This window comes from Oryx dammah, unplaced genomic scaffold (genome assembly GCF_014754425.2).
Source record: "Oryx dammah isolate SB20612 unplaced genomic scaffold, SCBI_Odam_1.1 HiC_scaffold_29, whole genome shotgun sequence".
Classification (NCBI taxonomy): Eukaryota; Metazoa; Chordata; class Mammalia; order Artiodactyla; family Bovidae; genus Oryx; species Oryx dammah.
The window spans coordinates 96,095,524-96,107,136 of NW_024070213.1; the positions used below are offsets into that span (position 1 = coordinate 96,095,524).

Here is an 11,613-nt window from a genome sequence, read left to right on the forward strand (position 1 = left end):
ATCCAACCAGTCCATCCTAAAGGAAATCAGTCCTGAATTTTCAATGGAAGGACTGATGCTGAAGGTGAAACTCCAATACTTTGGCCACCTGATGCGAAGAACCGACTCATTGGAAAAGACCCTGATGCTGGGAAAGATTGAAGGAGGGAGGAGAAGGGGAAAATAGAGGATGAGATGGTTGGATGGCATCACCACCTCGGTGGACATGAGTAAACCGAGAGTTAGTGTTGAACAGGGAAGACTTGCATGCTGCAGTCCATGGGGTCGCAAAGAGTTGGACATGACTGAGGGACTGAACTGAACTGAACTGAGTCTTTCATGAGAAAGACAATTCCAAAGCCTCATCATTAAACACTAGAGTTCTTTTCTCCTCTTACCAGAATGAGGTATGACTCAGCAGTCTTTCATTAATTCTTGTATCAAGTAGCTTGATTCAGATATTCTTACCATTATTTTCATTTAATTTACTGAACTTCCACATAAGTAGTTCTAAAGAAGAGTTAGAGTCATCTAAGAATCAGCAATCCAAGAAGGGTAGATTGAATTGTTATGGGAAAAACCAAGACATAGGCAGAGAGAGATTACAGTAATGATGGCAAACACCCTATGTTTTGGTCTGGAAACAATGATACCAAACCTGGCAAGCATTGCCGATGATCCTTTTTATTTATATCACGTCTCCCAGGGTCCTTAAAATGTTATCACATGCTCACAAAATAAGAAGGAAGAGTTGAGAATGATTTCCAGATTTCTAGTTTAGGAGACTGAATAAGCTGATAGTGTCACTCAAAAGTATAGTGACAAGAGCAGTAAAAGATACACGGCTGTGAGACCTACAACAGGAGATGTCTATATAGTACGTGGATACACACATTGGAGTTCAGGTTTGCTTCCAGAGGCTGGAGTGAAGAAAGAGCCTCAGGAGTCATCATAACGGAGGGAATGGTTAAAACTTTGGAATCGTTTAAAAATTTTGAGATCTTTGACTCTAAAGAGCTTTAAATGCTAGAAACAATTAAAAAAAAATGATACAGGAAACACCAAGCTTCAGAATACAGATAAAGAGAAGTCACAAGGAAAGAGGAGGAATAACTAGGAGAGAAACATTTCATTAAAGGGGTGGGTCGGCATTGCTAGAAGTCACAAGTCAAGTAGGCTAAAACTAAAAGACGTCAGTAGATTAGTAAATACGAAGATCATTGCTGGGTTTTGTTTTTTTTTTTGGTCAGAGAAATGTGAGGGAAATGGAGGGGTTAGAAACTCTATTTTGTTGGCTGAATCGTGGATGGGATGGTGACTAGAAATGGAGATTAGAGGCAGCCAATGTACGACTCTAATTTTCCTACAATGGACATGTAGCAACATTTTTATAATAGAATTAAAAAGTGACTGAAATAAGGTTGGCTAAAAAAGAAAATTAAATAAGAGAATAGCTGAAGGGGGTCATGCAGTTTAGAGATTATCTATTGTCTATGTCATGAGGGTTTAGAAAAAGAAGAAAGAGAAACGGAAAAATGCAGTAAAGAGAGGAGATCATTGTTGTGAGAAAAAGTTGTGTTGGATTCTTTGTGAACCCATGGACTATGCAGTCCATGGAATTCTCCAGGCCAGAATACTGGAGTGGGTAGCCTTTCCCCTCTCCAGGGGATCTTCCCAACCCAGGGATAGCACCCAGGTCTCCCTCATTGCAGGTGGATTCTTTATCAGCTGAGTCGCAAGGGAAGCCCTGTGAGAAAAGCAAATAACCCTTAATTTTTTTTTTTTTTTTAAGATATAAATGTGCCTGTGGGCTACTAAGAGATCATGTCTGATTTAGAGCTTGGGCTATAAAAGCCCTTAAATTGAAGTATTTTCCATTTGAGAGTGTAGAGTTTATGCTCCAAAAAGGCTAACGTTTCCTATCCTTTACAACAAACTTGTGAGGGGGTCCAGCCCTGTGTTGTAGCTGACAAGACTGTGTTTAAGAGAAAGGAAGTAAGTGGTTCAGAAGAAGTTTTGTGAGTCCAGTGCTCTCTGCTCTTCACTGTGTTCCCTCTCTGATAATACTTGCCTGAGTAGTGTCAAATAAGTCATATCAGTACACATTTCTTTTCTCAGAATGAGACAGGTTTAGAAAACACAATGATTATAATCAATCAACAGGATAACATCTGAAAATGAGATTTTCAAAAATTTTTGTCTTTCCTTAAGAGGCATAACTTTTTTTTCTCAAATACAAGAACTAGAAGAAACATTATCCTAAACTTATATGCTAAAGAAACAAAAGAGTGCAGCATAAGGTCCTATAATGCCCTAAATGCAAAACATCTGTTATAAAGAGAAAAAAATATCATTTTAATAGCTATTTGGAATAAAGCTCCCAATTTGAAATAGAGACAGAAGAATTACTTCTATAAAACAAAGCATAACAGCAAATTTAGTGCCAACATCAGGTAGAGCTTTTCAGATTTCATTTTTAAATTTCTCAAATATATTTTCTATCTCTTTTTCCCTTATCAAAATCAATATATCTAATAAATAGAATTTCAGCAACTGTTTTATACAAGAAAAAATGAGTAAAATATTTCCATATAAAGAGGACATTGGCCCTTATTTCTTTGTATCCAATTAAAAAAAGAAAAATGCTTTAAAATCTCTTTTTTGTTGTACTTGAAATTAAAACTGCTTTTAGTTTCTTGCTGTTACTCCAGATCACCGCATTACGATATCTTTGGGACTGTGAACTCAGAGTTTGAAAATGACACTGAATTTTTGTTATGGGTTCTTGAGATTAAAGTTAGAATTTTCTATGCTGGGCTGCCTAGGTACGGAAGTGCTGTGGTTGCTGGAGGGGTTAAAGCTGGAGCCATGGATGCATATATATTAGGGAGGATTTATAAAAACACAAGCGTGGAGCCTGGGTCAATCCATTACTATGAGTGAGCAGTGACCAATAGAAAGGGAAGAAGAAGATCCAAGAACTGAGGTAAGCGGTGTTCTGAGGCTCTGTCAAAGTGGAAACAATAGATCAAAGGTGTTCATGGTGGCCGGTCAGAGGAGGTTGTATTTTTTCCTCACAGGGGGCTTGACAGCATAAAATAAAAACAAATTCCCTTAGTCAAAGTTTTCTTTTTTTTCCTTAACTGATTTTAGCAAACTTCAGCTCCAGACACAGGACTCAAGCGATACATTCCTGGACAGCAAGGTAAATTATTTTTTACAATTTTCGTAACTCTTAAAGTTAAGAATTCAAAGTTATAATTCATCTGAGGCAGGGTTACAGCGTCAGTAACTAAAGCAAATCCCTATTCTGAAAAAAATAATATTTTAATGTTTCTGGAAGATGACCAGAGGAGCATTCCGCAATCACAAGAAATTTGACAGCTCGAGGAAGCAGCTCTGTGCTTGCCTTGATTTAGGGGCAAAATCAAAAGATCAGCATTTCTAAATGATGCTCATTTTGTCTTTTCCTAAGGAAGCAGTAAAATTTATTTGGTCTTCATTACCGAGGGTTTGAACTAAAAGTACCTTGGTCAGAATATTACTGTTATATAGATACACACACACACACACACACATATATATATATTTTTCACATTAGGATAGTTCTTTGTTCCCATAGCTTTGCTGATACTCAGCTGGGAGGATTTCTGTCTTTTAAATGTCTCACATATCAGTAAGTGTTAACCTATGCTTGTTAGCAGCCATACTGAAACCATGGAGATCACCTGTACCCTAAACATGTTCTTTTGTTTTCTTTCTTACTGACCATAGTAATGCCACTTATATAAGTGTGATTCTATCTGTATCTGTGTCTATACCTATATCTATCCAGAGAGAGTTTCATAATCCAGATTTCTTGGCTAAACAGCCTGATCTTGTATTAAAATATTAGAAATATTTTCCTAAACCCCCAAAATAAAACTTACCTGAGAAGCTGGGCAACAGAGCAAGCGATTAATCACATACTTTTCTTCAAATCCTAAAACCTTCCTTCACACACACACAAAACTGCTAAAATGTTCTTTGATCTTGCGATTTCTTTGGTTCAAGGGCCAAAGAGCCTGGGAAATCTCATCCAGATGTTCTGCTCATTTAGGAGCAAAAGTAAAAGCATATGCCTATTTCTTAGGAACAATGTAGACTCTAAATTTGAGTTATTAAAAGGTCACTTTTTGGTACTTGTGTGTTCAACTCGGGGTTTCAGTTAACTTCCTTGTATTAAATAGCTTGAAATGGAAAAGCACTTAGAGTTCCTAAAATTTGCTTTTTCTTACTCAGTTTTCATCGTGATTGTGTTAAAACTGGAAAGTTATAAGTTGGTGAGTCAGTTTCACTTTTGGAAAATGCTTTGCAGATAGTGCTCACGAAATAGATGGGTAATGATGGATAACTATGCATCGAATGCTGTTAAGTCTTTACCTCCCTCCCTCCCCACTCACCAAAGAAGCTATGTTTACCGATCATTTTGGTGCACGCAGTTACCTAAAGGTCAGACTCTTTAAATCTCTGATTATTGTATCCCTTACTCTAGATACTATAATGGCAACCACAATCTGCTTCATCATCTGGGTGTTATTCGTAACAGATACGGTGTGGACTCGAAGTGTGAGACAGGTTTATGAGGCAAGTGATCCAGAGGACTGGACAATGTATGATTTCGATTGTCCCAGGGAATGTTTCTGTCCCCCCAGTTTCCCTACTGCTTTGTACTGTGAAAACCGAGGTCTCAAAGAAATCCCCGCTATACCATCAAGGATCCGGTACCTTTATCTTGAGAACAACCTGATAGAAACCATTCCTGAGAAGCCATTTGAGAATGCCACCCAGCTGAGATGGATAAACCTAAACAAGAACAAAATAACCAACTATGGAATTGAAAAGGGAGCCCTGAGCCAACTGAAGAAGCTGCTTTTCTTGTTTCTGGAAGATAATGAGCTAGAGGAGGTACCTTCTCCATTGCCAAGAAGCTTAGAACAATTACAATTAGCTAGAAACAAGGTGTCCAGAATTCCTCAAGGGACTTTCAGCAATCTGGAGAACCTGACCCTTCTTGACCTGCAGCACAATAAGCTATTAGACAATGCCTTTCAAAGAGACACCTTTAAGGGACTCAAGAACCTCATGCAGCTAAACATGGCTAAGAATGCCCTGAGGAATATGCCACCAAGATTACCAGCCAATACAATGCAGCTGTTCTTAGACAACAATTCCATTGAAGGAATACCAGAAAATTATTTTAATGTGATTCCTAAAGTGGCCTTCCTGAGACTCAACCACAACAAATTATCTGATGCTGGCCTTCCTTCTAGTGGTTTTAATGTATCATCGATTCTAGATCTTCAACTGTCTCACAATCAACTCACAAAGGTCCCCAAAATCAGTGCTCATCTGCAGCACCTTCATCTTGATCACAACAAAATTAGAAGTAAGTAACCATCAGGGTGTGTCATTGACTAAGATACTCATTAAGTTAACTCTATATCTCTTTTTGTAGTTGTTGTTGTTTCAATAATGTTGGTGTTTTCTTCCAACACTTGTATTTTTAGATTTTTTTAAAGCCTATTTTCAAGTTTTGTCTATTCATAGTGTCAGTGATTCAAGAGGTTGAAATCTTAGATTGAAAAGTTGATTTTAGTAATCTACAGAGGTATATTACCTGTTGGATAAACTAAATATCTCTATCTTCTTTTACTCTGAGTAGATTCTGATATTCCTGCCTCAGTGGGCAGACTTACTGAAGAAAGTGTACCAGGCACAAACAATCTCATGGATAGTAAGAGACAGAATATGATTTAGGAGGTATCAGGAAGGGACCCTAGTCTTAAAGGCTACAGAGAGCTGATGCCTACAGTCACCCTAAATAGAGTTTCTGATTTAGATCAGTGGGTTTCTCAAACTTTGGAGTATGTAGATGGGTGGCCTCATTCCAGAGTTTCTCACCTGAGACTTTTCATAGCTAGCAAGTATCCTAGAGATGCTGAGATTACTGTTTCAGGGACCATCCATTGGGAACCAATATTGTGACTTAAGGTTTTGTTCATTTGAAATTAAAACAAATGTCCCTGGAAGGTGGCAATTCCTTAAGACTAATGGCATCAACAAGGTAGGATACTCACTCCTTTCCTGAAAATAGCTTTGATAAGAGAGAGATGAGTGCAGTGTGCCTTGGAGGCAGAGATGGTGTGAAGGGAAGAAGCTGGAGACATTAAAGGCAAACTTGGCATCTTCACAATTATGCCTGAGACGAGGCTGACTTTGGTGTAGAAGTGGACAATGTCTTGGTCCAGTTACAGGCTATGCTATCAGCCTGTCAAGTATCCAGGAATGCTCTATTCTTGAACAGGCCCTTAAGGAAGATAATCTTGAGGGGGGCTTCTGAACAACTTTATAAAATACATTCCTAAAGTGAGAATCAGTTGGATGGTTTGTAGGAAAGTAACACAGATTATTGTCAGAAGGTTGTGCTGCCTGCTTATCACTCACTAAACTTTTATTTAAGCAAATAATTACATAAATATCCCACTTGTAAGAACAGACCATTTTTGCACTGTGTATTCTTCATTTATTTGATATATATATATTTTTCCTAACAGCACACTTTAGCATAAAATCCAGGAACTAATGAGCAGGCTGCTGCCACAGCAGTGATTTTTTTTGCCATGGTGATGAGACACGTTGTTTAATCTTGTAGTTAAAGCAAAAGATGCAACAGGAAAATATCTTAATAGCTGAATCTGTTGTACTGAACCAAATAGTACGACAGCCAATATTAACCTGTGTATGTGCGTGCGTGTGTGTGTGTGTGTGTGTGTGTGTGTGTGTTAGTTGCTCAGTCACGTCGACTCTTTGTGACCCCATGGACCGTAGCCCACCAAGTTCCCCGTCTATGGAACTCTCCAGGAAAGAATACTGGAGTGGGTTGCCATGCCCTTCCCGAGGGGATCTTCCTGACCCAGGGATTGAACCCTGGTCTCCCGCACTGCAGGTAGATTCTTTACCATATGACCCACCCAGAAAGCCCAATATCAACCTAAATAAATGTAATTTTTCCTGACAAAAGTTCTAGGCTTCTACAGGTGCATTCCTTACCTGACAACAAAAGTCTCATAGACATTTGAGGTAGGAAGTCAATTTATAAAGGGATTCCACATAGATCCCTGTTTGTGAATTGGGGATTTGCCTGAACTGGGACTATGAGCATGAGAGTGTTCAGGAGTGAGGTAGTAAAATTCCACACATGGTGGGGCACCCATGCAAGGTAATTACATAGCTATACAAGGTTACCCAAAGAAGAGAAGGACTATGTTCTTCTACTCTGAGTGTTTTTTTTCATCGAAGTTGTCTCATGTCTCTGTTTTCCCACATTCCATCTTAATGGGCATCAGAATCATCTGGAAGGCTTATAAAAGATTTCTGGGCTCCAGTCTCTGTGTTTCTGACCCAGTAAGTCTGGGTGGGGTCTAAGGATTTAGTTCTCAGGTAGTATGGATACTGCTGGTCCACACTTTGAGAAGCATAAATGAACCCTCAAAGGAATCTTGTGTGCTATTACGAATTTCTGAAGATAGAAAAACTGAGGCTCAACTAGTTGAGGGTATTTTGCCAAGGACAAAGGGTAAGTATGATAGACAGGACCTGAATCCAAGGTTTCCCTTAGGTGATCTTTCTCGGTCCAACAGTATAATCATAGGACGTTTTCTTCAATCTCTAGAGTATAAGACTGAAGACAAATTTCTAGCAACAGAGGTAAAAATCATTTTCACAGCTGCAAAGTCTACATAGAGAAATTGATTTACTTGTTTCTTAATGTAGATATCAAGCACAGTCATTTCTATATTCCAAGAAAATAAATGGAAAAGAAGAATTTCCCTGGCAAGAGTTCTTGGCTCACGATTATATCACACTGCGTTATAGTGACTGCTAAAGTACTTAGTTCTTCTTACCACATAATCTACTCTAGTTGTTAATAAATTGGTTTCCCAGAGACATAACTTTTATATGAAGAGTTTATAGGACAGCAAACATTTATCCAAAATGATAGAAATGTTTATTTCTTCTGAAAACTTTAGGGGACTTTAAATGTGGCAATAATGTTACCTATTCAAACAAGTTGCTTCTTGGTACTCTCTCAGAAACTTTAAAATTATTTCATGAAAATATAATTACATTTAGAACACTTGTTTTTTACATTCTCGTTATTCAGACATGCATGGATTATGGGTAATAAGGGTAATAAAGACAAGAGATAATGTATCAGAAAGGATATAATCTCCCCAGTAGGCAAGTGACCCTGTGCAGTTGGAAAAGGGTGGGACTCAGCTACTTACTTAATGAAATACCTGGTGCACAAGACCTTACCCACCTGAGTCACTATTTAAGCAATACCCAGGTAGGGAACGTTGCCCAATAAAAGTTGCATCACGATAAGGTGATAATATATGTGAAGAAAAATACCTTGAGGAACACAAATCTGCTATAAAATGCAAGTCATTACTTTTAGCAAGTTAAATTTACAAAATGGTATACAATCAGAGCAAAGCACCTTTGCAGTAAGCATAAAACCCTTCAATACAATATGAGGCAGTGTGCACCACAGGACGCAAAAGGAAGGTCATTGCCAAAGTTAGGCGGGTCTTATCTTCTAAGGGAAGATCTCTTGCTCAACACAATTGCAAAATGGGATAAAGGGAGTATAAGGATTCATTTGAGATCAGTTATTAAGCACACCCATCAGAATTTTGCTGGTTTAACACACCTTTCTCTGCTAAATGCTCCTAAATCTCAGTAAAGACGCTGCTGCCAAGGGCTCTGATCCAAGGCAGGTGTGCGATTTCTCACATCCTAACAATGTGAAAAGGCTGACGGGATATTTCCTGGCTTGAATTTTTGTAATTCAATTCTTGGCAAATGTTTTTTCCCAATTATATACACTTAAGTATGGAGATTCAAGGTTGTTTTCGGCAAGTATCATGTATACAAAGTTATTTTAATTGTACTTTAAAAGAAAAAACATCATCATGTATGATTAGTCTGTGTTTGCATTTTAAATGTAGCTTTCAAGCATTTTCTCTAATAATAGACTGACTCTCTGCCTTCACATCCATCTATTTATCCATCTGCCCCCATACCTACCCATTAATTTAGTACCAGCTCTGAACCACTGTTTCTACCTCTGATGCCCCAGTACTACGTTTCTCGCTCTACAGTAATCAAATCACACCTTTTCTGGCCTGTCAAAGGAAGAAGACAAGTGATACATTTTTGTTTCCATCACAGCTCTTAACTATATGTTTTTTTCTATAGCAAAATATGGACTGACATTAGTATATGTACGTTGCATTTTTTTTTTCTGTGCATAACTTCCAACTTAGACAAAAAGAATGTCTCTCTGCCACCTTCATAGATCAAGCCACCATGCCCTCCATAGGACTGTTTAATAGCATCTTGGTCTTCCCATCCTTAGTCTCTTGCATTCTGCTTCATTCATTCATACTATCTTTGTCTCCATAGATGTGAACGTTTCTGTAATATGTCCTTCAACTCCTACCACACTGCCTGTGGAAGATTCCTTCAGTTATGGACCTCATCTTCGCTACCTCCGTCTGGATGGAAATGAAATCAAACCACCAATCCCTATGGATTTAATGACCTGCTTTAGGCTCCTTCAGGCTGTCATTATTTAAATGTGTCTTCAATAATCTAAAATTCATTTAATGAGTCCAGATTTCTGACATGAAATTTGGTTACCATTCATAGGTGTAAGATAAAAATCACTTTTCTAACTGCTTACCTGGCCATTATTTTTATTTGTACAACTTATTTTTTCTAATCAAAGTTGCTTTTCCCCATATATAGCACCGCCTGCTTTTCTTTAATAAAACAAGACACAGAGTCATGATAGTTTATCAACTCAAAGATAGTTCCTTTTTGTCTCTCTCACAGCTTACTAATGCCAATTAATGCAAATACATTGTTATGCAATAGAAATGATGTATTTGTTTGCAAACGTTCAAAATTGCTTATGCAGATTCTATAATCATGGTACAACACAACAATCTAACAAGAGGTAGAAATTTCTAGAGAAAGAGAAAAAAAATGAGATATTTCTTTATCATAATTATAAAGAAATAGATTCATATTGTTAAGTAGCTTTTGTAAGTATCATTTTGATATTTAGCTCAAGAATTGTTATGAAATGCATTGAATACTTTATAGCAAGAAAATTTTAGCTATTTAATACTAAATAACAAAGCAATAGGAATTTTTAGTTCATTATTATTTCTTATACCTGCTGTGCTTAGGTATAGTATAGCGTACTCTTGCAATTAAAGTCCTACATTTATTTTAACACATTTCTGAGAGAATTTTAGTGTTTTAACACTTGAAATCCACTTAATTGCAAATCCTTCAGTTCTTTTATTTGCCAGTGTTTTTTGGATTTTTTTAAATAAAAAGAATGAATGCTTTCTAACAAAACAGAAGTAAAATACTTATTTTAGGAGGCTTATTCACAAGTTTTATAAAGAATATATTTTTAATAAAAAGTCTTATGATAACAATTATTTCCACTTTTCTAGCATGCATATATTAAAATATATATTTCCCATTTTCCTTTTTTATTCAATGAACATAAGAAAAAAATTATATTCTGATCACTAGACATACCTGTTTCTCATGTGTCAAAAAACAAAACAAGATTTTGTTAAGTAACAAAGTATAGTTTTCTTATATTTCTGACTATGTTAAATACATGTTATTAACAATAAGCATCCCATATAGATTAATACATTTATTTATATATTATTTTGCAGACATTATTCTGAAAAATCCTATAAATATGATATATTTCCTTAGAAAAAGGATCATATACATTTGTGAACCACTACATTAATGAAAGTTCAATGTGTAACTTTAATCAAAGGTTTCTCAGAAACTTAATATGTTATTTTGTTATGTGAATTCCCAAGAAGAAAATATAAGGTACAGTATTGCCCCTGCATTTTCATACCGAAGTTTATTTAGGGGTGGGAGAAAAGAACAATGAACATACATTGAACAGTTTTTAATGCTGGCTGAAGGTAAGATATTAAGAAAGAATAACTTACAAAGCTTCAAAGCACATAAAGAAAATTATTTCATATAAATTATGTCATAAAGATACAGGAAATCAGATCTCATTAGGCTGGGGAAAAAGAATTTGTCGAGAGAAACATATAACTTTAAATATTTGAAAATCTGCCATGTGAAAAAGAGGATAACACATTTTCCAGGAAGCTCCAAAATGAAAAGTAGAACACGAGTGAAATTTATAAGGTGCTGTATTTCACCGTTAGCCAAGGAAGAACTTTCTAATGTTTGATCAGAGTCATCCAGGGATGGAAGCAGCTTTTCCTGAGGTAGTGTTACCTATTTGAAATTGTTCAAATAGATAGATGATTCAAGAGATACAGCACAGGGAATTATACCCACTATCTTGTAATGATCTATAATGGAATATAATGTGCAAAAATACCTAATCACTATGCTGTACGCCTGAAACTCATACAATGTTGTAAAATCAACTATACTTCTATTTTAAAAATGGGAGAAAGGATATGAAAAGAATTTCTGATCTGAAAGAAAAGTTGTAAA

General features: G+C 36.6%; 1 protein-coding gene across 2 annotated transcripts; it reads left to right on the forward strand.

Moving 5' to 3' along the window:
• The first annotated feature begins 2,772 nt into the window (after positions 1–2,772).
• On the forward strand, positions 2,773–10,588 carry KERA (keratocan). Of its 2 annotated transcripts, XM_040234429.1 has the most exons (4): positions 2,773–2,965; positions 3,133–3,184; positions 4,514–5,407; positions 9,493–10,588. In XM_040234429.1, the coding sequence occupies exons 3-4, from the start codon at positions 4,522–4,524 to the stop codon at positions 9,663–9,665; spliced, it is 1,059 nt and encodes a 352-aa protein (XP_040090363.1). In that variant the 5' UTR covers positions 2,773–2,965; positions 3,133–3,184; positions 4,514–4,521; the 3' UTR covers positions 9,666–10,588. The 2 variants fall into 2 exon arrangements, with proteins under 2 accessions (XP_040090363.1, XP_040090362.1); XM_040234428.1 differs by lacking the exon at positions 2,773–2,965 and having other exon boundaries at positions 2,989–3,184.
• Positions 10,589–11,613: the final 1,025 nt, after the last annotated feature.

What these genes read in the sequence shown, in the direction of transcription:
- KERA (XM_040234429.1), top strand. Translation starts at nt 4,522, where the DNA reads ATGGCAACCACAATCTGCTTCATCATCTGGGTGTTATTCGTAACAGAT. An exon ending in TGATCACAACAAAATTAGAA is followed by an intron (nt 5,408 to 9,492) that starts GTAAGTAACCAT and finishes TTGTCTCCATAG; the next exon opens with ATGTGAACGTTTCTGTAATA.